The 22,579-nt window shown below is 42.0% G+C and overlaps 1 protein-coding gene across 6 annotated transcripts in view; it reads right to left on the reverse strand.

Moving 5' to 3' along the window:
- TRIM24 (tripartite motif containing 24) overlaps positions 1-22,579 on the reverse strand; it is a 126,442-nt gene that overhangs the window by 24,747 nt on the left and 79,116 nt on the right. For 4 of the 6 annotated variants that reach the window (XM_003420218.4, XM_064289675.1, XM_010599778.3 and 1 more), the window contains exons 8-9: positions 7,496-7,613; positions 2,769-3,037 (exon numbers count right to left, since the gene is read on the reverse strand). In XM_003420218.4, coding sequence (XP_003420266.1) covers positions 2,769-3,037; positions 7,496-7,613 — 387 coding nt within the window. The remainder of the gene's footprint in view (positions 1-2,768; positions 3,038-7,495; positions 7,614-22,579) is intronic. The other 2 variants (XM_003420219.4, XM_023539183.2) reach the window with 1 other exon arrangement.

The following is a 22,579-nucleotide window of genomic DNA, read 5'->3' on the forward strand; positions in this document are numbered from 1 at the left end:
AGAAGGCAAAAAGGGAGAGAACTGACAAATAACTGAGCGCTGAAGCAAATCGGTGTGAAGTCCTCATTGTCCTCCTCAGCGCTCTCAGTCCTCCTCTGTGATTACAGGTTTGACTTGATTCTAGGTCAGAAGTTCCCAAGCACTGTGTGACAACCACGAAGGATAGGAGATGCCCTCTGAGATCCACCCACTGTCCAGGGACATGCCTGTGCACGGATGAACGAGAAAACCTCCACAGCGAGAACTGTTGCTGGGAGCCGTGTATACAATGGTCTGTTTGACGGTGCTCTGTAACGGTGCCACCTCCTGCTAAACAAACAGACGTACATCGTCTGCCATGTCTGTGCACTCAGTCACATAACTAAGCATTCCACCAGTTACTGCCCAACTCTGTAACCATGCAGAATAGTCAGGCCTTCACAGGAGGAGGAAGGCTATCACGAGAGATTTTCCGAGCAGACCTTTCAGTGTATCTGTGTCCTGTGGACAGATGTAGACTGTGATATGCACATACCCACAAAGCCAGGCGCAACATACACACCCACCCACAGAAGGCATTCCCCCTATGCACGTGCACGTTAAGTAGTAGGAAACTACAAATGTAGGTGGGTGGGGCGGAGTGAAGTCGACAAGAGGGCACGCCGAGGGGTGAAAAACATCTGAGTGGGTAGAAAATGAGAGACAAGAGTGTAAAAGGGGGTCCGGGAGTCAGAGCGAGGAGACAGAAAAACAACACTATACGAGTGAATGACCCCAAGATGCAAAAATTATTTTTAAGTGGGAAAAACAGATGCCGTGTACATTATGTAGATTACAGCACTAAACCCCAGAGACTGAAAATAAGATCAAAAGCAAGCATACTCCTGAGAAAGGCAGGCTACAGGCTCAGGTCACTTCCGCTTTGTCACTGCTCATGTAAACAACTATGAGAATGTGACCAAGTCACACCGTGTCTATCAAGTGCCTTGGCTTCCTCATTTCTACGTGAAAAGGCACTTAACACAAATGATGGATTCATCCCTTTCTGGTTAGTGAGCTACTAAGTAAAAATCACTTTCTCATCTCTAAGACACCTGAAATAAATATTAATACGTGCCAATGCTTAGCTTAGCAGTAGGCACTCAACAAACATTAATTATTTCTTTCTCCTCTTCATCTTTCTCCTCAGAAAAATTACTCTCTGGAGTCTATCTGCAGCAGTCTGCAAAGGTAGTTATGAGAATATTATTCCTCAATTTTCCTAAAATTTTGGCTCTGCCAGTTGCACTCCTGACATCTAAAGTGTAAAATCCCCCGCCCACAACATGCTCCCCAAAGGCATCTTAAATGGATTCCCATTTCCTTCCTGTAAAAACCTGGACTGAAATGAAGTTCGAGAGGAGTAACCTGGGTGGTATGCTAATTGCCCCTTTTCACATGCCTTCTTCATAAAATCACTCGAAAGCCAAGACACTCAAATATATTACCTCAGGCGCTCACAGACATGACTTAACAAGACCAGGGTCCACATATGCCCGCAAGTTTTACTGAGGGTTGAAATAAGTGTCCTATGATGACCATTTCCATGTTTTGTAAAACTGCTAAAAAATGCTATCATGTCATTTAATTGATTTTTCATTATATATTCTTCTTAGTGCTGGTAAAACAGTAGTAAAAAAGTTCCTCCCCTAATTAACCGGCATGTTTCCTTTTTATTAGATAGCAATATCTATACAACTCAACGTATTTCCTTTTTGCTTTTTTTATAGTTCTAATCCTTAGCCTAGGTCTGTACACTTTATTTGACTCTATTATTAAACCCCATTCCATTTCATTTGTCCCATTTATGGTGAGCCACTTCAAATCACTCTCAAAACAGGAAGAGTATAAATTCATAAATGTCACTGAAATAAAGATTTATTTAATTAGACTTTATATACCTTACTAAACCTATATTAAATACAAGTAAGCCTATATCTAAAAGGAGCCCTGGTGGAGCAACAGCTAAGTGCTCAGCTGCTAGCCAAAGGCTTGGCGGGTAGAACCCGTCCAGCGGCTCTCGGGAGAAAAGACCTGCTGATCCGCTCCCGGAAAGATTACAAAAACACTACAGGGCAGTTCTACTGTTACATGGGGTGGCTATGAGTCGAAAATCGACTCGATGGCACACAACAACAAAAACGGTCCTATACCTAACCTGAGTGGGACTGTTAAACTATTTAGCAAAAGTATATAAGCCTTTATCTTCAAAAACTGGATTCAAAGTTAACAAGACACTTCATATTTAGCAAAAAGCAGAACGGTCCAGGCAATATGTGCTTAGAAGGAGAGGCAGCTTGCTGAAAGCACCATACTCCCGGCCTTGTCTGTTTCACTTTGCCCTCGGCTCCTATGATGCAATGTGCTTTCTACACAGCGCACCCCCAGTGGGAACGCACAGCGAGTCTCAGTCGTTCTGAAGCACTACAAAAAGATCGTGAGTTACAGGGATCCCAATGTTCCTGTCCGTAGTCACAGGCATGGGCTATCATGGAATGCAAACATTCATCCCCCTGCTATAATTGAGGGCAATGAAGATGAGATGGAAATACAGGCACTGGTTAACTAAACCGCAAAACCCTTTGTGAGAAGGGCTAAAAGTACGGGTTGAATCAGGGGTCTGGAATGTGATCAGTTTTTACAACTCGTATTTCAAGCATGGATGGTGGCTGTCTTGGTTATGTCAGGAGCTGCTGAACACAATTGCACTGTAATTATCTAAGTTAGGACAGGCCTGCTTCCAAATTTACCTGATGAGAGATGGAGGGTTGCTGGATGGGCCCCTGCATTCTAGGGTTTGGTAAACCCACAGGTGCTGGCCTCCGTTGCACCTGTTGCCTCTGAGCCATTACCTGTTGCTGCATATGCTGGAGTCGTAACTGAGCTAGGCTGATCTGTGTTGGGAACTTGGATAACTGGTTTGAAGATAAGCCACCTGGTGGCTGTGGATTCTGCTCCACGACAGCACTCTGCTTAGGCATTTGTGGCTGACTCTCCTTGTCTTCGATTACTAAAGAACCTGGTTAGAGAGAAAAGGTCAAGTCGTAAGGTTTTTCTGACAGTGAGTAAAATACCACATTGTTAATAAGGCTATTTTTGCTGAATTTCAGAACTGCCAAGGATCTTTTTGGTCTCAGGGTCCCCTTCTGCACCCTTAAAAGCATTATTTGCCATAATATAATGCTTAGGTTGGGACAGATGAGGAAAACCAAGCCTCACGCAGACACATAGCTGGGGAAGGGAGGACTTTGTGGTCCCCTGAAAAGGCTTCCGATTGCACTTTGAGAACTGCTATTGTACATCAAAATTAAGCACTGCCACTGATCTACACAATCCAGCACTGTATTCTGACTCTGTAGTACCGGCACCTGGTGATCTCCCAAGCTCCTGTGCCTCCACTACGCATACCCTGGGAGTTCTCTGCTAGAGAACATTTTGACAGACAGGTTTGATAGAAGCATAAGGCAAAGAATATCTTCTTCAACAGTAAAGACTCCATGAATTGTTTCTGACTTAGTAAGCCTATGTATTGTAAAAAGTAGAGTTCTCATTCACTGAAGACCTACTATGTGTCAGGCACTGTGACAGGCGGGTATGCTGTTAGGTGCTGTTGAGTTGGTTCCAACTCATAGGACAAACAGAATGAAACACTGCCTAGTCCTGCACCATCCTCATAATCATTGCTAAGTTGGAACCCATTGTTGCAGCCACTGTGTCAATCCATCTCTTTGAAGGTCTTCCTCTTTTTCGCTGACCCTCTACTTTACCACGCATGATGTCCTTCTCCAGGGACTGCTCCCTCCTGATAACATGTCCAAAGTGCGTGAGATAACGTCTTGCCATCCTCACTTCTAAGGAGCATTCTGCCTGTACTTGTTCCAAGACAGATTTGTTTGTTCTTCTGGCAGCCCATGGTATATTAAACACTCTTTGCCAGCACCACAATTCAAAGGCATCTATTCTTCTTTGATCTTCCTTGTTCACTGTCCAGCTTTCACATGCATATGAGGCAACTGAAAATACCATGGCTGGGGCACCTTGGTTCTCAAACTGACATCTTTGCTTTTTAACACATTAAAGAGGTCTTTTGCAGCAGATCTGCCCAATGAAATATGTCATTTGATTTCCTGACTGCTGCTTCCACAAGTGTTGGTTGTGGATCCAAGTAAAATGAAATCCTTGACAACTTCAATCTTTTCTCCACTTATCATGATGTTGCTTACTGGTCCAGCTGTGAAGATTTTTGTTTTCTTTATTTTGAAGTATAATCCATACATAGGTATATTCTTGCTAAATTCTCTTTTACAGAGAAAGGACCCATGGTTCAGAAAAACAATTTAATGTTTTGACCACAGATGCCAAGAGATTAAGCAAAGATTCACCTAGGCCGGTATTTCCCTGGCTCCTCTCTACGATGATTCCCAGAAGGCTTGAATAGACAAGCCTGGGAACTGTCTCCTTTTGGAGACTGGCAATGTGCAATGACAGCTCTTAGAGGTGCACCGTAAAGAATGTGTTTAACTTTATTCTACTTATTAACTTATCTCAACAGTGTGGGGAAATGAGTTCTTCTATTGGCCTTTTGCCTTGGGTCTTTGGAAAAACAGCCTAAGAGTTTTTCCCCCTAAGCCCTAAGGAGTTCTCCTTGCCCTAGTTTTCTACCCAAGGGTTTGTTACATTTTTTGGGTAAACTGTAAACTACTTAGTTTGACACTTTTCATCTGGTCCTGGGCTGCAACCTCCTCTGTGACTGGTATGCAGAGAGTGGTCAATATACTATGCAACTGGAGTGACTATAGGCTATGCATATGGAGTGCCTATGGCCTACCAAGAGGGGACTGGTCACTTGGAGAGCGAATTGATCAGTTCGTGGCCCTAGAGTGAGGGCTATGTCTTGAAATTGACAAGTAGTTGGGTATATATGCAGCCAACCCCAAAGAGGTTTTTCAGACAGGAAGTAGGAAGAAGCAGAAAGGAGAAAAAGCAATAGAGAAGAAAGAAGAGGTAGACAGAAAGGAGGCAAGGAACCTCCTAAAAAAGCTGTAACACAGGTCAAGGGCTGTTAACACTTAAGACAGTGACAGGCCCAGAAGGGGTCCTGAGGCAGAGCAGTGGTGACAGATGGCAAGGACAAGAGGAGCCTGTCCTGAGGGGGCTGAGAGGAGGCCCACAAGGCCGAGAGAAGCGGAGAGAACTGTCCTGCACTGAGGAAGGGAGACTGCCTACAGGCTTCCTAATCCTGATCCTAAATTGCAGCCTCTTAATCTTGATCCTGAGTTATACCCTGTTCCTGAATAAACCCCTTAACTGTAAGTATGGTCTGTGAGCTCTCTGTGGCCATTACAAAAGATTATTGAACTCAAAAGAGAAGCAAAGAGTGCTAGGGGGGGCCCGACTGGTGTTAGAATAAGTCCAAAGGTTGGAGGGTGGAAGTATGTCTGACCTCCACCTCGTGTGCTGATGGTGTTTCTCATTATCCCCCATGAGGTCAGACAGGTTTGGAGGATACTACTCCTACCATTTTACAATAAGAGACCCTGTTTTTTTTTTTTGGGTGGGGGGGCTGATATAGATGCTACATGATGTCGATTTGTCTAAAACTATACCCATCTATGTGTGTAGAGTTGTAAAGTAACTCTTAAATGTACCTGTGTCTACATGCGGGTGCATTTACATACTGTAAGTGGTATGTTGGTAAGTGCACACGTCCACATACATGGCTATCCGGGTGGGCTGACACTTGCGATGGGTTCTCTGTATAGCTGAGTATGTGGTGGTAGGAAGCGTGTGGCGAGAGGCAGAGTGACTTGTAAACATGCTCTGTAACTCCCCCAAGATACTTCTCTAGTGAAGGAGGCGATAGTGTGTGGTTCCAGGGGCCTGACCTGCGCCTGCAGGGAGATTGCTGCATGTACTTCTACACGCCCTGCGGGAATCTCCTTATCACCTTTTCTTTTTGTATCTTTTTTGCTCTTCCTGTGTATAAACACATTTTTCATTTTCTGGTGTGTTTTGAGAGCAGTGGCACTCTAGCCATTCTTTCCCACCCAGAATCTAGCCTTGGGAATGAGAGAGCAACTACCCCTGAAAAGAAATGAGACCCAAAAAAAAAAAAAAAAGCCAGAAAAGGGAATATTGGTTGTTAATGAACAAACAACATATAAACCAAAACCAAACCCACTTCCACCGAGTTAATTCTGACTCATAGCGACCCTACAGGACAGAGCAGAACTACCCAATAGGGTTTTCAAGGCATAAATCTCTACATAAGCAGACTGACATATCTTTCTCCCGCGGAGCGGCTGGTAGGTCCAAACTGCCAAACTTTCGTTTAGCAGCCGAGTGCTTAACCACTGTGCCACCAGGACTCTTTAAAAATACATACGGAATTCTTAAATTTCTGTTTGTCACAGTTTCCCTGTGAGAAATCAAGGAGGCAACAAATTAAGACTGTTTCTACTCAGCGAACAACGTGGTGAGAAAGCTGAGGTGAGAACTCTCTGCCGGCTGCCTCTCTGTGATAACCCAGTGAGCTCTGTACTTGCGGCCTGGCACTTTTCTAAATATTTATTACATTTCAACAAGGACATTGAAAAATAAATACATAATTATTACCCGACAGGCAAAAATGAAAAAAGTTTGGGGGTGGAGTCTTCCTTAAGCAAGATAAAGCCATTGAACCACTCAGGCCCCTAGTGAGCAGATCTAAGGAATAAGCCTTTAAGAGGATGAGAAACACTATTTAACAACAACAAAAAATTCTGAAAACCAACACCCAAATCCTATCTCTGTGGCAGTCAAGAGTTAACCCATTCTGATCACCCCTGAGTAATGAGCTTTCAAAAACCACTTATAGGAGATTAAATGGTCAAAAAGTGCTTGAAAGCAAAGAGGAGGAGGTAAGGGGGCAAGGAGACTAGAGTGCTGGAAATGGTACAACCAGAATGGAATGAATGAGAATGATGACACTGTGAAAAGTGTAACCAATATCACTGAATAATCTGTGTAGAAATTGTTAAATGGGAACCTCATTTGCTGTGTAAACTTTAACCTTAAACACAGTATTATTTAAAAGAAAAAGTACACACAAATACTAAAACTGAGGTTTATAACTAAAAAAAAAAAAAGTTAATCCATTCTGATATATCTCAAGCAAACGGTACGAACAGGACTCCATGAAAAAAAGAACTCCCAAATCCTTAAGCCGGGATACTCTGTAGGTCAGTATAAAAGATGTTTCCTATCTTCTATCCATACACGTAGGGGTCGGGTGTGTGTGTGAGACAGAGAGAAAGAGAGAGACAAACACACACAGGCTCCTGCGCGCTAATGAAGTATTAGCAAAAATGACATGCCTTTAAAACAAGATAATGAACACATCTGGGGGGTAGAGGGGAACACATGTCAGTATCATGTCATAACCATTAAGGGTTCCATAAACAAATGACACTTTGAGAAAAAGTAGACAACGGCCTACCTAAATTGATAATATTTTGAGCCCAGAAACTAGGATCACAGTAAAACTGGATGGTGTTGTTGGTCGCTGGGGAAGCATCACACCTTGCTCGAAGGAGATGCCGTAACCGGTATGTAATCTAGAAGAAAGGAGAGACAATGAAGCATCAATATCTTCATCAGGCAAGTAACTTATGAAGTGTCTAGTAAGTACACAAAAATGGTCTCCGGTGCGTACGCCAACACATAGCAAACAATCACATATAGGTGATACAATCACATATAGGACATACAACATAATTTCTCTTTCCAAAACAAAAATTTTATGGTATAACTCAGTTCTACTGTTGAATATAAAACCAAAAAGTACCTTAAAGTGAGAGGTAGGTTGAAGTCAATACTTTGAATTATTAGTAAAATTTCACAGAAGCGCCAACTCAAGTATTTGTAAAAATAAAAAATTTAATATAGCTTGCTCTTTCATTTGACTTACCCTTTCAAAGGAAGGATTCAGAATTTAGATTAGGGGCTAGTGGGTGACAGAGAATACAAATCAACCTCCTTGCTCAGGACACAGAAGGATGGACAGGGCCCAGGCCTGCAGTTACCCTCCTTGGTCTCAGCTCCTCACAGCTGCTGTCCCTACCGCCTCCCTGAAAACACCCAGCTTTGAACCCCAGATCATCATACCACACCAGCCATCCACTCTCCACACCGCAGCCCTCACTGGACCCCCGGCCAGTCTCCCTCAGTCCTTGAAGATTTGAGCCCCTGGCTCACTCTCACCATCGCCAACATTACTCCTGTCATAATTCATGGTGAATTTAATTTCCATTCTTCTTTGAAGCTCATCTCCCCTTGTGCCCAAATACCAGCAGTCCTACAATCCCACTGGGTCCTGTAAGCCTTTGCTCTTACAAAGTTTCCCTGTCCTGCAATATCACCTTCTTACCCTTCCCCTCTGTCCTTCAACTCCTCCTCGTTGTTGTCATGGAGTTGATTCCGACTCATGGTGACCCCACGTGTGCAGAGTAGAACCACTCCATAGAGTTCTCAAGGCTTTCAGGAGCAGATTGCCAGGCTTTACTTCCGAGGTGCCTTTGGATGGGTTCAAACTGTCAACCTTTCAGCAAATAGTCAAGCACTTAACCATTACAGGGTCAATCAACATAATCATTTTCTTGCATATACCTTCAACTCCTCCTTCTCTCACATACCCAATTCCCTCCCTCTCCAGAATAAACAACTCTGGTAAAACCCAGCTTTGGCCTGGATGTAACTGGACTGATATAGGAAGTGCTCTTACTGCAAACACATGACCACTCACCTCAGATGGGCCCCACAGGCTGACTGGCTGATACACCCATGACCACTCACCTCAGGTGGGTCCCACAGGGCTGACTGGCTGATACACCCATGACCACTCACCTCAGGTGGTCCCACAGGGCTGACTGGCTGATACACCCATGACCACTCACCTCAGGTGGGCCCCGCAGGCTGACTGGCTGATACACCCATGACCACTCACCTCAGGTGGGTCCCACAGGGCTGACTGGCTGATATAGCCCATGACCACTCACCTCAGGTGGGTCCCACAGGGCTGACTGGCTGATACACCCATGACCACTCACCTCAGGTGGGCCCCGCAAGCTGACTGGCTGATACAGCCCATGACCACTCACCTTAGGTGGGCCCCGCAGGCTGACTGGCTGATACAACCCATGACCACTCACCTCAGGTGGGCCCCGCAGGCTGACTGACTGATACAACCCATGACCACTCACCTCAGGTGGGCCTCGCAGGCTGACTGGCTGATACAGCCCGTGACCACTCACCTCAGGTGGGGCCCGCTGGCTAACTGCCTAATACAACATTGCCCAGTTCACTCACTTCACTATTTTCCTAAGTTACTACTTCCTACCTTCTTTTCTCTTTCCAAGTCCCTAATACCTCCTACACACCCCCAATCTCAGCTGATGGCCTTACTATTTCAGGGAGAAAACAGTAACAATCAGGGACCTTCCACAAACTCCCACCACCTACTAGCATCCATGTTCGCACTTCCAGCTAAAGGCAATCCTCTGACCCTCTTGCCTACTCAGCCAGGGACCTTACACAAACTCCCACCACCTACCAGCATCCGTGTTCCCTCCTGAGGAAACGTGCACACTTCCAGCTAAAACATTCTTTTGCCTCTCTTAGCTACTCAAAACCTTTGCTCATCATGTTCTTCTGTCCGGCATCACCAATTTTCCATTTTACTGAATCACTCCCATCAGTATATAAACAAAACCCTAGTGGCGTAGTGGTTAAGTGCTACGGCTGCTAACCAAAAGGTCAGCAGTTTGAATCCTCCAGGTGCTCCTTGGAAACTCTACAGGGCAGTTATACTTTGTCCTCTAGGGTCACTATGAGTCGGAATCGACTTGACGGCACTAGGTTTTGATTTTGTGTCCCAGCTAAAAACAAAAACTCTTGACTTTTCTTCCCCCAGCATCAACTGCCCCCTTTTGCTGCTCTTTTTTAAACCAAAACTCTTCAAAAGACTCATCTACAGTCATGCATCGCTTAACGTCCATGATACCTTCTGTGAAATAGGACCTTACATGATTTGGACATTGTGTGAGCACCTGGATCTGAGAGATGCTGGGCTCCAGGGCGCACGGCCTGAGCACCTCCCACAGCAGACTCCTCAGGTGAGTGTTGGGTCCCGCCTCACCTGCAGCTCTACGGACCCATTAAGGCCACGGCAGGAAGGCTTGGGGCAGGCCAGGGCACTAGGGTAGTGGTTTTGGCAACCTGGCAGCCGTGCCTTGGCAGGGCCCCCGTGATGTCTGGTGACCTCGGGCGCTTGGGAGCAGAATTGAGTGCCCACCCCTCCAGCAGCAGGAGTGCCTGTTCCCACAGGTGGGGTAGTGGTAGGGTAGGCTCGCTGCCGAGTCAAGCTGTGGGCATCCCCCGAAGGGAGCGGGCCGGACCACGGACATATATACAGTTAGCTGTTGCCCAAGTGGACACTATGCAGTACATTACTATGTATCAACTGTCATCCATTCTTTTTTGAAACCACTCCAATCTGGGTTCCAGAAGCTTTCCATTCATTCTGCCCTCATGGAAAAACTCCCTTCACTTGGCTTTGAGGTCACCAAAATCTCATGACTTCCCTGTTTCACTAGCTGCTGCTCTTCCAGCCACTAAGAACAGGTTTGGGCTCTGTCTTAGGCTGGGTTCTCTAGAGAAACAAGACCAGGAACACATATACCTATACAAAGAGATTTATATCAAAGAAATGGGTCACACAGTTGTAGAGGCTGGAACTTTCAAAATATGTAGGTCAGGCTGCAGGCTTCTCCTAATTCATGTAGCTGCAGGGGCCGGTGAACCTAAGATTGGCAGACCGGAGAGCAAGGTTCTTGCTCACAGGCTGCGGAGATTGATGAATCTCAAGATGGGCAGGCAAGACCACAGGTAAGCTGCTAGCTCAAATCTCAAGAACCAGAGGTCAGAAGAATAGGAGCCAGCTGCAGGATCCAGAGTGAGCAAGAGCCCGCGAGCCTTGTCAGAGAGTCCATTTACCTTCAACGCAGGCCACATCCCCAAGGAACTCCCTTTCAACTGAATGGCTAGTCACATCAGATCCTATCATGAAGGTGTTCACACTGGATCAAATCTCATCATGGAAGTGATCCCCTCATCAAACAACTGCCAGACTATATCATAACTGCCAAACCACTGAGAATGATGGCCCAGCTTTAACTATCACAGGCTCCAGTGGAAAGCTCTTTTTGAACTCCCTTGTAACCAGCCTGTGGGCATGGCACCGTCATGGTGTCTGCAGTGGGTCCCTTCTCTCAAATATCTCAATGTACTGGAAAGCTCTGGGGCTCGGCCATGGCCCCCTCTCTCTTACCTCCACTCACATACTTTTATCGATTTCTTCCAGTCACATACTTAAATGGTTCCTTAGCTTGTATCTCCTCTGAACTTGCATTTCCAACTGCCTAATCAACAGCTCTGCCTGGTTGTCTGTGTAAGAGCACCTTAAAACAGAGGTGCCTGGCGTGACTGAGCGGCTGACACAGGTCTGAATCAAGCTCCTCTTTGGCCCTAGACCCCTGCTTTTGCTTTCAGAACAGGTACATCCTCCCCTCTTGATTGAACAAGTTATGTGGTTACGCTTACTATCACTGATGAAAAATGTTTTGTTCTCAAAAAGAATGCTTATAAACTGACATATATAAGCAAATGATAAGAATGTTTTGTGAAGAGAATGATGAGAATGTTCCCCAAAAAGATTTTTATGTAAGAATGAGTCTTAAGAGTTGGTTACAGTCACCCCAGGAAGTGTGCGGATTAACCAACAGTGTGAAGGGTTTACTTGTGGTTCGTGTGTAACCACCGGCCCTCCCACATGAAAACTCCCTCCCCCTTTCTGAGCTTTGGAGCACCTGGAATTTTACCAAATGCTGCCCTGGCACTGGCTATGATAATCCTCAATGAAACACTATCATTTCTTTCCTTAAAATAATACAAAGTGTTATCATACCCTTTGACATATTTGGTGCCAGAAATTTGACGTTCCAAAGGTGCATTATCTTTCACGATCCCGAGACGTTGAGGACCCAGGACCTGGTCTCCACTTCCTTGATTTCTTAGAGTCGTCCTAAGGTAAGTAACTCCTAAAATTCAAGCTCTGCTTTCTTGCGTCAAAGCTTTTCAAATTTTACTGTGGATGTGTTTTGGACTTTTCAAGTACAAGTTTGTTTGTTGTAACTGTCTCAGTATAGGGTATGCAAAATCCAAGAAAGCAGCTGATTTTCCTACAACACTGGCTTGCTACATGGTCAAGAACTCTGGTTTTGTTTGTATCTGGATTTTGCTTTGAGCTCCCTAATGACACTCTACTAAATCAGTGTCTACTTTCAGTTCTTTTGGTTCACTTTCTATGCAGTAAGTTAGAGAACCCAGGCTCCTGGGTTAAGCAGTTCCAGTAAGATACCTATTTTGATTAGTTTGTTTGCTTGTTCATCTGTCTGTGAGTAATTTAAAGCCAAGTAAACAGAAATGTCTGTTATGATGAAGAATTTAAGATTCTTGTTGAAACTTACCAGCCTGAAACTTGCTCTTGAACATAGAGTAGCTAAAGAGAATGGAAGAAATGAAGAAGTAAAAGAGCTGAACAGGTTTCAAAGGGTGGCTGGACAATACAAAGTATTATAATGAAATATGCAAAGATCTGGAGTTAGAAAACCAAAAGGGAAGAGCACACTCAGCCATTTCTCAAGCTGGAAGAACTGAAGAAAAAATTCAAGCCCCAAGTTGTAATTCTGGAGGATTCTATGGGCAAAATATTGAACGATGTAGGAAGCATCAAAAGCAGATGGAAGGAATATGCAGGGTCACCGCACCAAGAAGAATTGGTTGATGTTCAACCATTTCAGGAAGTAGCATATGATCAAGAGCTGATAGTACTGAAGGCATTGGCGAAAAACAAGGCTTCAGGAATTGTTGGAATACCAATTGAGATGTTTCAACAAATGGATGCAGCGCTAGTGGTGTTCACTCATCTATGCCAAGAAATTTGGAAGACAAAAATACCTGACTAATAAACTGAAAGAGATCCGTATTTCTGCCCATTCCAAAGAAAAGTGACCCAACAGAATGTAGAAATTATCAAACAATATCATTAATATCACATGCAATTAAAATTTTGCTGAAGGTAACTCAGAAATTGTTCCATCAGTACATCAAAAGGGAACTGCCAGAAATTCAGGCCAGATTCAGAAAAGGACATGGAACAAGGGATATCATTGTTGATGTTAGATGGATCTTGGCTGAAAGCAGAGAATACCAGAAAGATGTTTACCTGGGTTTTACCGACTATGCAAAGTATTCAACTGTGTGTATCACAACAAATTATGGATAACACTAAGAAGAATGGGAATTTGAGAACATTTAATTATACTCATGAGGAACCTGACCAAGAAGCAGTAGTTCGAACAAAGGAATATCACGTGGTTTAAAATTAGTAACAATGTGCATCTGGGTTGCATCCTTTCACTGTACTTAATCTATCTGTATGCTGAGCAAGTAATCCAAGAAGCTGGACTGTGTGAAGAACAACGTGCCACCAAGACTGGAGAAAGCCTCATGAACAACCCGCAATATTTAGATGACAATCTTGCTTGGTGAAAAGAGAAGAGGACTTGAAGTACTTACTGATGAAGATCAAAGACTACAGCCTTCAGTATTGATTACACCTCAACATAAAAGAAAACAAAAATCCTCACAACTAGACCAATAAGCAACATCATGGTAAGATCGAAGTTGTCAAGGATTTCATTTTACTCGGATACACAATCAACGCCCATGGAAGCAGCAGTCAAGAAATCAAAAGACACACTGCATTGGGCAAATTTGCTGTAAAAGTGTTGAAAAGCAACGGTGTCACTTTGAGAACTACGGTGTGCCTGACTCAAGCCATGGTGTTCTCTTTTTATTTACTTATTTATTGTGTTTGAAGTGAAAGTTTACAATTCAAGTCAGACTCTCATACAAAATCTTAAACACACACCTTGCTATGTAACCCTAGCTGCTCTCCCCCTAATGTGACAGCACACTCCTCCTCTCCACCCTGTATTCCTCATGTCCATTCAACCAGCTCCTGTCCCCCTCTGCTTTCTCATCTCGCCTCCAGGCAGAAGCTGCCCACACAGTCTCATGTGTCTACTTCAGCCAATAAGTTCACTCCTTACCAGTATCAATTTCTATTTTATAGTCCAGTCCAATCCCTGTCTGAAGAGTTGGCTTTGGGAATGGTTCCAGTCTTGGGCTAAAAGAAGGTCCAGGGGCCATGACCTCTGGGGGCCATAACTTCCGGGGTCCTTCCAGTCTCAGTCATGGTGTTTTTAGTCTCCTCATATGCATGTGAAAACTGGACAATGAATAAAGAAGACTGAAGAAGAACTGATGCCTTTGAATTATGGTGTTGGCTAAGAATATTGAATATACCATGGACTGCCAGAAGAACAAACAAATCTCCCTTGGAAGAAATTCAGCCAAAATGCTCCTTAGAGGCAAAGATGGTAAGACTTCATCTCATGTACTTTGGACATGTTACCAGAAGGGACCAGTCCCTAGAGAAGGACATCATGCTTGGTAAGGTAAAGGGTGAGCAAAAAAGAGGAAGACCCTCAATGAGGAGACTGAAACAGTGGCTCCAACAACGGGCTCAAACATAGCAGTGATTGTAAGGATGGCACAGGACTGGGCAGCGTTTCGTTTTGTTATACACAGGGTCGCTATGAGTTAGAACCAACTCAACAGTACCTACCACCACCACCAGCCTGGATTACCTAATTTATACCAACTAGTCCGCATGATAATCAGGTAGAGGAAAGTCCCTTGTATTTTGGGAATGAAAGATATGACTCAAGCCAAAAAAACAAGAAATAGATGGGTCACAGGACTGAGAAAATTTAGATTCCCATATAACAGCTTTCTGAATCCTGAGCACTGAAAACACCCAGTTAAAACAGGGGAAAAAAGAAGAATAAAAAGCCCTTCAAGATAGTTTATGTTGAGCGGTCTTGAAGAGATCTTAAAGACCTTCTTCTCTGGAGTTCTCTTATAACTGCCCCACCAAGATAAGCAACTGCAATAGTACGGGCAAAACTAAATTTGGAGGGGCTGCCTCTGTGTTACCTGGCAAACGGCTGGACCCATGCTGCTTGCACTTGAAATGGTGGAGACCGGCTCCACAAATGACTGAGGGCTCTGCCAATTTTCCCCAGATTTTTCTGACCTTCGAAAATAATTAAAACTGAGAAAATTAAGAGAAACAATTCTGCAGACAAGGCAGCTGAACAAGCTGCTTCTCAAATTACTCTTGCCCTTATGATGAGTAAGGAAAGAACTTCCCCAAATGTGTTTATTGATGACTCTAATTTCTGTGAATTAACTTTATACTTTTAAAACATCCTTGATAAATGAGCCCGGATTTCGCCCCTTATGCGGACACTGGTTTTCAGTTCATGTTCAAAAACACTATATACTGAATATACTTGAAACAATTAAAAATCTCAGTGATCACTCTGGAAAAATGAGTTTCATTTGCATTATCTTCTCTGGGGAACTTTTGTTTGATATTCAGATTTTGTTAAAAAGTCTGAATAAAATCCCTCCATTTGAGACTCTGGAAAATTAATGAGTTTATCTAGAACCTGTTTTTCCAAATCTATCTCATCTAAGAATTACTGTATATACTTTAAGAAACTGGGTTCTTTATATTATACGGTATTGTATAAGCTTAATTTTTGAGCTGGTCTCACAGACCAATTAATTTATATAGTTTTTCTACTTCATTTTGTTCTAAAAAGCTTGCCTCTAGTCTAAAACATTGTTTCTTCTTCTATTTTGCATCAGGTAGAAGGCCATTGCTGATATTTTTTCATAGGGCTGTCTAAAAATCTCAGCTCTTTTCCAAGAAAAACTGCTTCTTGTTCTGAGAAACTGTCACATAGATCAGTCTATTTAAAAACTGCACTAAAAAAAGGATAAATTATTTAATTAGTATAACAAGGCTTTAAAGAAGGGCAAATTATTCTAAAATGCTTCTCTAAAGGATCCCATAGAACATGCAAAGGACAGAGTTAAGAAAATATAATTTCCTATCTCTGGATGAATTATTAAATTAGATTATATTTCTTCAAAAAACTTACTCTGACTAATTTAATGATAAGTAAGTTCTTATATAAACTGAATTGTCCTAATATTCCCAGGAATTAATGAAAATGAATTTGTTATGACAGAAGTTTTTAGGTTTTATAGTATGCCATCTTAAAAGGAGTTTCCAAATCTCATGGAAAGAGACTGGTTCTTCCAAGAAAGAGAAAAGCATAGAAAAAGAATGTGGATGGATATAGAAAGGTGTAAAACGTTAAGTAGAAGGTTACAGGAAATGTTATGCTAAAGGAGGAAGGCTAAACTAATGACACAGAGAAAAAGTATATGTACATATATTGAGGTCTAATACTGAATGTGTTCATTTTTTTGCCACTTGGAAGATTATTCTATGCGAGATATATAACAAAGACAAGAAAGCTGGAAGGTTTATTAAAGAGGAATTTGTTTGATGTAGCTGAAGTTCTTTTTTACTGCAGCTAAAGGTTTGATGGGTACACTCAAGAGAATTTAAAAAAAGGGCTTTAATGTGAAATAGCATATAAAGAATTGGGTTTTTCACTGTTGAGATAAAATTTTCCCTGATTACTAGGTTGAAGAGTTCATTTTATTCTTTTTGCAATCTGCCCCAAAAGCAAAGCATAGTTCAAGTCAATGTTTTTAACTAAGGAGTTCACATAACTTACTATTCGATGATTAGAGACTCAAAAATCTTAATATATTCTTAGCATATCCCGGCTACTTTGTATTATGTCTCGAGATTATTATGTGTTATATCTGAAACATGAAAATAAAGTTAATCATTATGTGTAAAGTTATTTTCATCTAAAGTGTTTTTGAAATAGGCTTTATTTAGCTTTGCATTAGTTGTATAGTTAATTACCATGAAGTCTTTCACTTTCAAGAATTATTATTAGATTTAATCATGGCCATTTTTAAAGCTGTCATCTGCAGGTAAGTTTTACCTTACTGATACACTGAAAACACCGGACCAAAGTATTTCTAAAATGAACTATGTCGGATTTATCAGAATGACCATACTTCGTTCTTCTCACCAACCTATGTGCAGCCAAACTAGAAAGAATTAGAATTTGGATCCATTTATCTCATCTTAAGAAAGCCAAAACTCCTTTTTTGGATAAGCCAGCCTTCTGGAGGCCTAAAAATTACATTCAAATGTCCCAGGAAACAGAAACAGATGACATCTGAAGAAGACAGCTAATCCCAAGATCACAGGACAAAACCTCATGCATGTTGCTGAATTCTAGGGACCTTAGCTTTCTTACATACTTAATGAAAAATCTGTGCCATCGCTATCATGTCTAGGTCAATACTACAAGAGAAATAGAACAAGATACCAGAAAAACTCATCAAAAAGCTACATGGCTTCATTAAATACCTCCTATGCCTCCTTTTCTTGGTATTTTTAGCTGGTTACCTAATGGTACAAACTCTTAGTTACATTCTTTATTAAAGACATAAATTGATTACCTTGATTGCTGTAATAATTTTCTTTAGAGTAATCAAATACTAACTATATGCATCGTTTCTCCAACATTTGTAATCGAGCTGCTGTTTTCCCAGGCAATGCATAAAATAATGTATCTTAAAAAACCAAGTTTATAAAAAAGACCACTTTCTCGCTTTAGAGTAAGTCTTTTAGGAACGCCAAGTTGTTTCTCTAAATATGGCCTTATTCTACACATGTCCCAACCAGAAGATTACAGAAGCAGGGTCTGAGCTATGGGCCATGCTGAAGCAGGGTTATCTGTCTATGATATAAGTACAGAAGAAAAGCACCCATTGAGTAAGCCCATGCAGAAAAACGCACTCTTACAATTGTGATCAAGGAATCTCTACAGAGGTTCATGATCAGAAGCAGTAAATGTGTAAGAACACCTTAAAATGGAGGCACTGGGCATGACTACAGTGGCTGATACAGGTCTGAATCAAACTACCCCTTTGACCCCAGACCCCTGCTTCTGCTTTTGGAATAAAAAATAGCTGCACCAAAACCCCCTTCCCTGAGCGACCAAGTATGTGGTTATGCTTACTTAAGATTGTGATAAAAATGTTCTGTTCTCAGAAAGAATGCTTATAGTTGATGTATGCAGGCAAATGATAAGAATGCTCTGGAAAGAGAATGACAAGAATGTTCCCAAAAAAAGATGTTCATGTAAGGGTGTTCTCAGGAAACTGCCTATGCAGTTTGCCCCCAGATAAAGTCTGTAGATTAACTGATATTATGAAAGGTTATTTGTGATTCATGTGTAAGCCCCAGCCCTCCCATATAAAAATTCCTCTCCCCTTTTGGACTTTGGAGCACTTGTTATTTTACCAAGTGCTGCCCAGCTTCAGCTGTAACAAATCCTCTGTAAAACTCTATCATTTTCTCTCATTACAGATTCTTGTTATTTTATATTTTGACATGTCTAGCAGGCATCTCAAAAAAAAAAAAAATTAAAATTTTCTTATTTTGTTGTTTAGGATATACACGGCAAAACGTACACTAATTCAACAATTTCTGCATGTACAATTCAGTGACATTGATTACATTCTTTGAATTGTGCAACCATTCTCACTCTCCTTTTCCAAGTTGTTCCTTCCCAATTAACATAAACTCACTACCCACTGAGTTTTCTATCTTTCGAGTTGCTCTTATCAGTTTGGTCCCATACAGATAGTTCTCGAAAGAGCGCAATGCTTAACATAGACTATTTTTTACTGGTTAAGCTAAGCTATCGTTTGGTCAGGCATCTCAAATGTTAACATGCTCTAAAGAGAACTCATAATCTTTTCTTCTCAAGTCTACTTGTCTTCCCCATTTCAATTATTGGCTATACTATTCCTCTTACTGCTTAAGGTAAAAGCCTTTGACTTTCTTTTTCTCATGCCCCACATTCAACTTGCCGGCAAATCCTGTTGGTTCTACCTTAAAATATATGGCTAATTCTACCAATTCTCATCAACCCCATTGCTATCACCTTGGAAAAGCCACCAGGCAATGGATTATTGTAGTGAGGTTCTAATGGTCTCCCTTATTTCTCTCTGGCCCTCAGCTACCAACAGCCTACTCGCAACATAGCAGCCGGAAGAAAATGACTGTATTAAAATAGAAGACAGATTATGTCACTCTTCCCCTCAAATCCCTCCGATGGTTTCCCATGTTGCTCATAATGAACTACAAAGCTTGTGCTGTCTGGCCTTCCATTACCTCTCTGTCCACTCACTCTGTCCCAGTTCCTTTGGTGCCCTTCCTGTGTACCTCACAGACACTCCACTTTGGTCTCTGCAGTTGTGGTGTGCTTTGCCAGGAATGTTCTCCCCAGATACCTGGGTGTTTTGCTTCCTCACTAATCACTCTCTTTAGATAGACGGCCCCTATGTAAAAGTACAGCATCCACCCTGATGTTCCCACATGCTTCCGTGATTATTTTTCTCCAGAGCATTTAGTGGCAGGCAACAATCTATATATTTAACAATTGTGGTGTTGACAAAAATGCACCTTCTTTAGGACAGAGGTTTTGTTTACTATTACCTCAGCATTTAGGCTGCGGCTAGCATATAGCAGGTGTTCAACAAATAACTGATGAGTAAATAAACTTTTAATAGCAAAAAACTTTTTAATAGCTAAGTCCTATCAAAGAACTCTAATAAATTAATTCTGAGTAAAACATAATTTATTTAGGGACTATGTAGAATATGTGGCAGTATTTAGTAAACAGCAACCACTCAATAAATGTTCCTTTCCCTAAGTTTTTCCTCCTTTCTTCAGTCACCTCAGTTCGTCAGTCTTTCCCTGTCGTTCGTGTCCTTGGTGGTTTTAAAAAGCTCAGGCCTTATACAAGATGATGACCTTCAGCCTGCATCTGGATGACAGGTCCTCAAGATCAGATTATGGTAAGGCAGGCTCATCAGGACACCACAGAAAGGACAATGTGCTCTCTCAGCGCAGCACATCACAAACACAGGGGGTCATCTGGTCCCCCACTGGTGACATGATCTTTATCACATGGTCATTTTGCTGCCTGATTTTCCCCCCTTAAATTCTTCATTTTTTCCCTTTGTAACAGACTAATATTTTATGCAGAGGTATCCCAAGGTTTGATGAATATTCCGTTCTTCATGGACCACTGCTCCTGAATTACCTTGAAAACAGTGATCTAATGAAATTCTCTATGTCCATCACTCTTTCTACACTTATGAATTTACATTCTGCCATAAACTTCTCCCCCATTTATTTACTTATTTATGATTCACGTATTTCTATTTAACTCAATAGGTTGTAATCCATTATCATCATTATTTAATCAATACTCAAATTTGTTCTTGGTTTTTCCAGTGGGAGCCCCTTTAGGCCAGATCCTGGTTCTTTTGGCACATCTCCATCATCTATGAGCATGTTTGTACTTTCTGGTGTAATAAGATATCCAGGCGTATCCTGTTCTTTCCTTCATCCAGCCCTGGAATTGGTAATTTCTCTAAGGAGCTCTGGCTCTTTTCAGTGGAGGATGGTATCTGAAAGCACAGTGAGCTCTGTGCTGAAGTGTAGCATATAAACTTATGTACACACATATGCCATTTTTCGATCTATTTGTATATGTATAAAATAAAACCCTGCGTTCACACTTATATCCCTGTCATGGATTGAATTATGCTCCCCCCAAAATATATGTATCACCTTGGTTAGGCCTTGATTCCCAGTATTGTGTGGCTGTCCTCCATTTTGTGATTGTAATTTTATGTTAAAAGCATTGGGGTGGGATCGTAATACCACCCTTACTGAGGTCACCTCCCTGATACAAGGTAAAGGGAGTTTCCCTGGGGTGTGGCCTGCACCACCTTTTATCTCTCAAGAGATAAAGGAAAGGGAAGCAAGCAGAGAGTTGAGGACCTCATACCACCAAGAAAGCAGCCCCAAGAGCAAAGCACGTCCTCTGGACCTGGTGTCCCTGTGCCTGAGAAGCTCCTTGACCATGGGAAGATTGAAGACAAGGACCTTCCTCCAGAGCCAATAGAGAGAGAAAGCCTTCCCCTGGAGCCAACACCCTGAGTTTGGACTTGTAACCTACTAGACTGTGAGAAAATAAATTTCTCTTTGTTAAAGCCACTCATTTGTGGTATTTCTGTTATGGTAGCACTAGACGACTAAGACAATCCTCCACTCCAATCCTACATACCTCAGGACTTGCTAGCTTCCCTCTTTCTCCCTTTCTTTCTAAACATTTTCTTTTGTAGTGAGAAACCTGGCTACCATTAGCCTCAATATTTTTACTTATCTGCTTAATGTAACCCAAATCCAAATCACAGTGGCTGTCTCTGATGCCATCTTTGTAGTCCCCACTCACTATTGCACCCCCCTGGCTACCCATTTCGTGCTTCTTTGTGGCCCCCAGCCCTCTTCACTACCTTATATCCTCAGTCACCATGCTGACGCCTCTGTGCCAGGAAAGATGATGGAAAGGGAAAATGTTTGATCATTTTTTATTGAAAAGAAAAATATATTCCCCTAGCCTCTCAGGCACAGTGACTCAGTAGTTTGAATACCTTATAATTTATAGTATGGAAATTAAATATTATAAGCTTTCTTGCCAAGAAATAAAACACTAAATCAGAAATGTGAGTACATCCTTTAAAGGAAATCAGCTCTAATTAGAAGAAGCTATGAAGCAAATGGAAACCGTAGTGGTGTAGTGGTTAAGAACTATGGCTGCTAACCAAACGGTCAGCAGTTCAAATCCACCAGGTGCTCCTTGGAAACCCTATGAGGCAGTTCTACTCTGTCTTATAGGGTTGCTATGAATCAGAATTGACTCCACAGCAATGGTTTGGTTTTATGAGACAAATATTTATATGCTATACCTCAGCAGTGAGCACACTGTACTTCCAAATATTGATTTCTAAATACCATTCTCCAATGAAAAGAGCTAGAGCTCCCTAAAAAAATGACCAATTCCAGGGCTGGGTGAGGGAAAGTCCAAGATATGCCTGGATATTAGAAAGTACAGATATGCTCAAGAGAATGAAGAGGACACACCAAAAGGACCACAATCCAGCCTAAATGGGCTCCTAAATATTAATTTGAATATTAAAATAATGATAATAATGAATTACAGCCCACTGAATTAAAGAGGAATATATGAGTCTGTAATCATATAAGTAAATACATACATAAATAAATAAGTGTTACTGCTGTTGTGTTAGGTACCATAAACTTGGGTCTGACTCATAGTGACCTTATGTACAACAGAACAAAACACTGCCTGGTCCTGCATCATCCTCACAATCATTGCTATGTTTATGCCCACTGTTGCAGCCACCACGTCAATACATCTCATTGAGGGTCTTCCTCTTTTTTGCTGACTGTTTACTTTACCAAACATGATGTCTTTCTCCAAGGACTGACCCCTCCTGACAAAATGTC

The sequence above is a fragment of the Loxodonta africana genome, chromosome 8, assembly GCF_030014295.1.
Source record: "Loxodonta africana isolate mLoxAfr1 chromosome 8, mLoxAfr1.hap2, whole genome shotgun sequence".
In the NCBI taxonomy this organism is placed as follows: domain Eukaryota; kingdom Metazoa; phylum Chordata; class Mammalia; order Proboscidea; family Elephantidae; genus Loxodonta; species Loxodonta africana.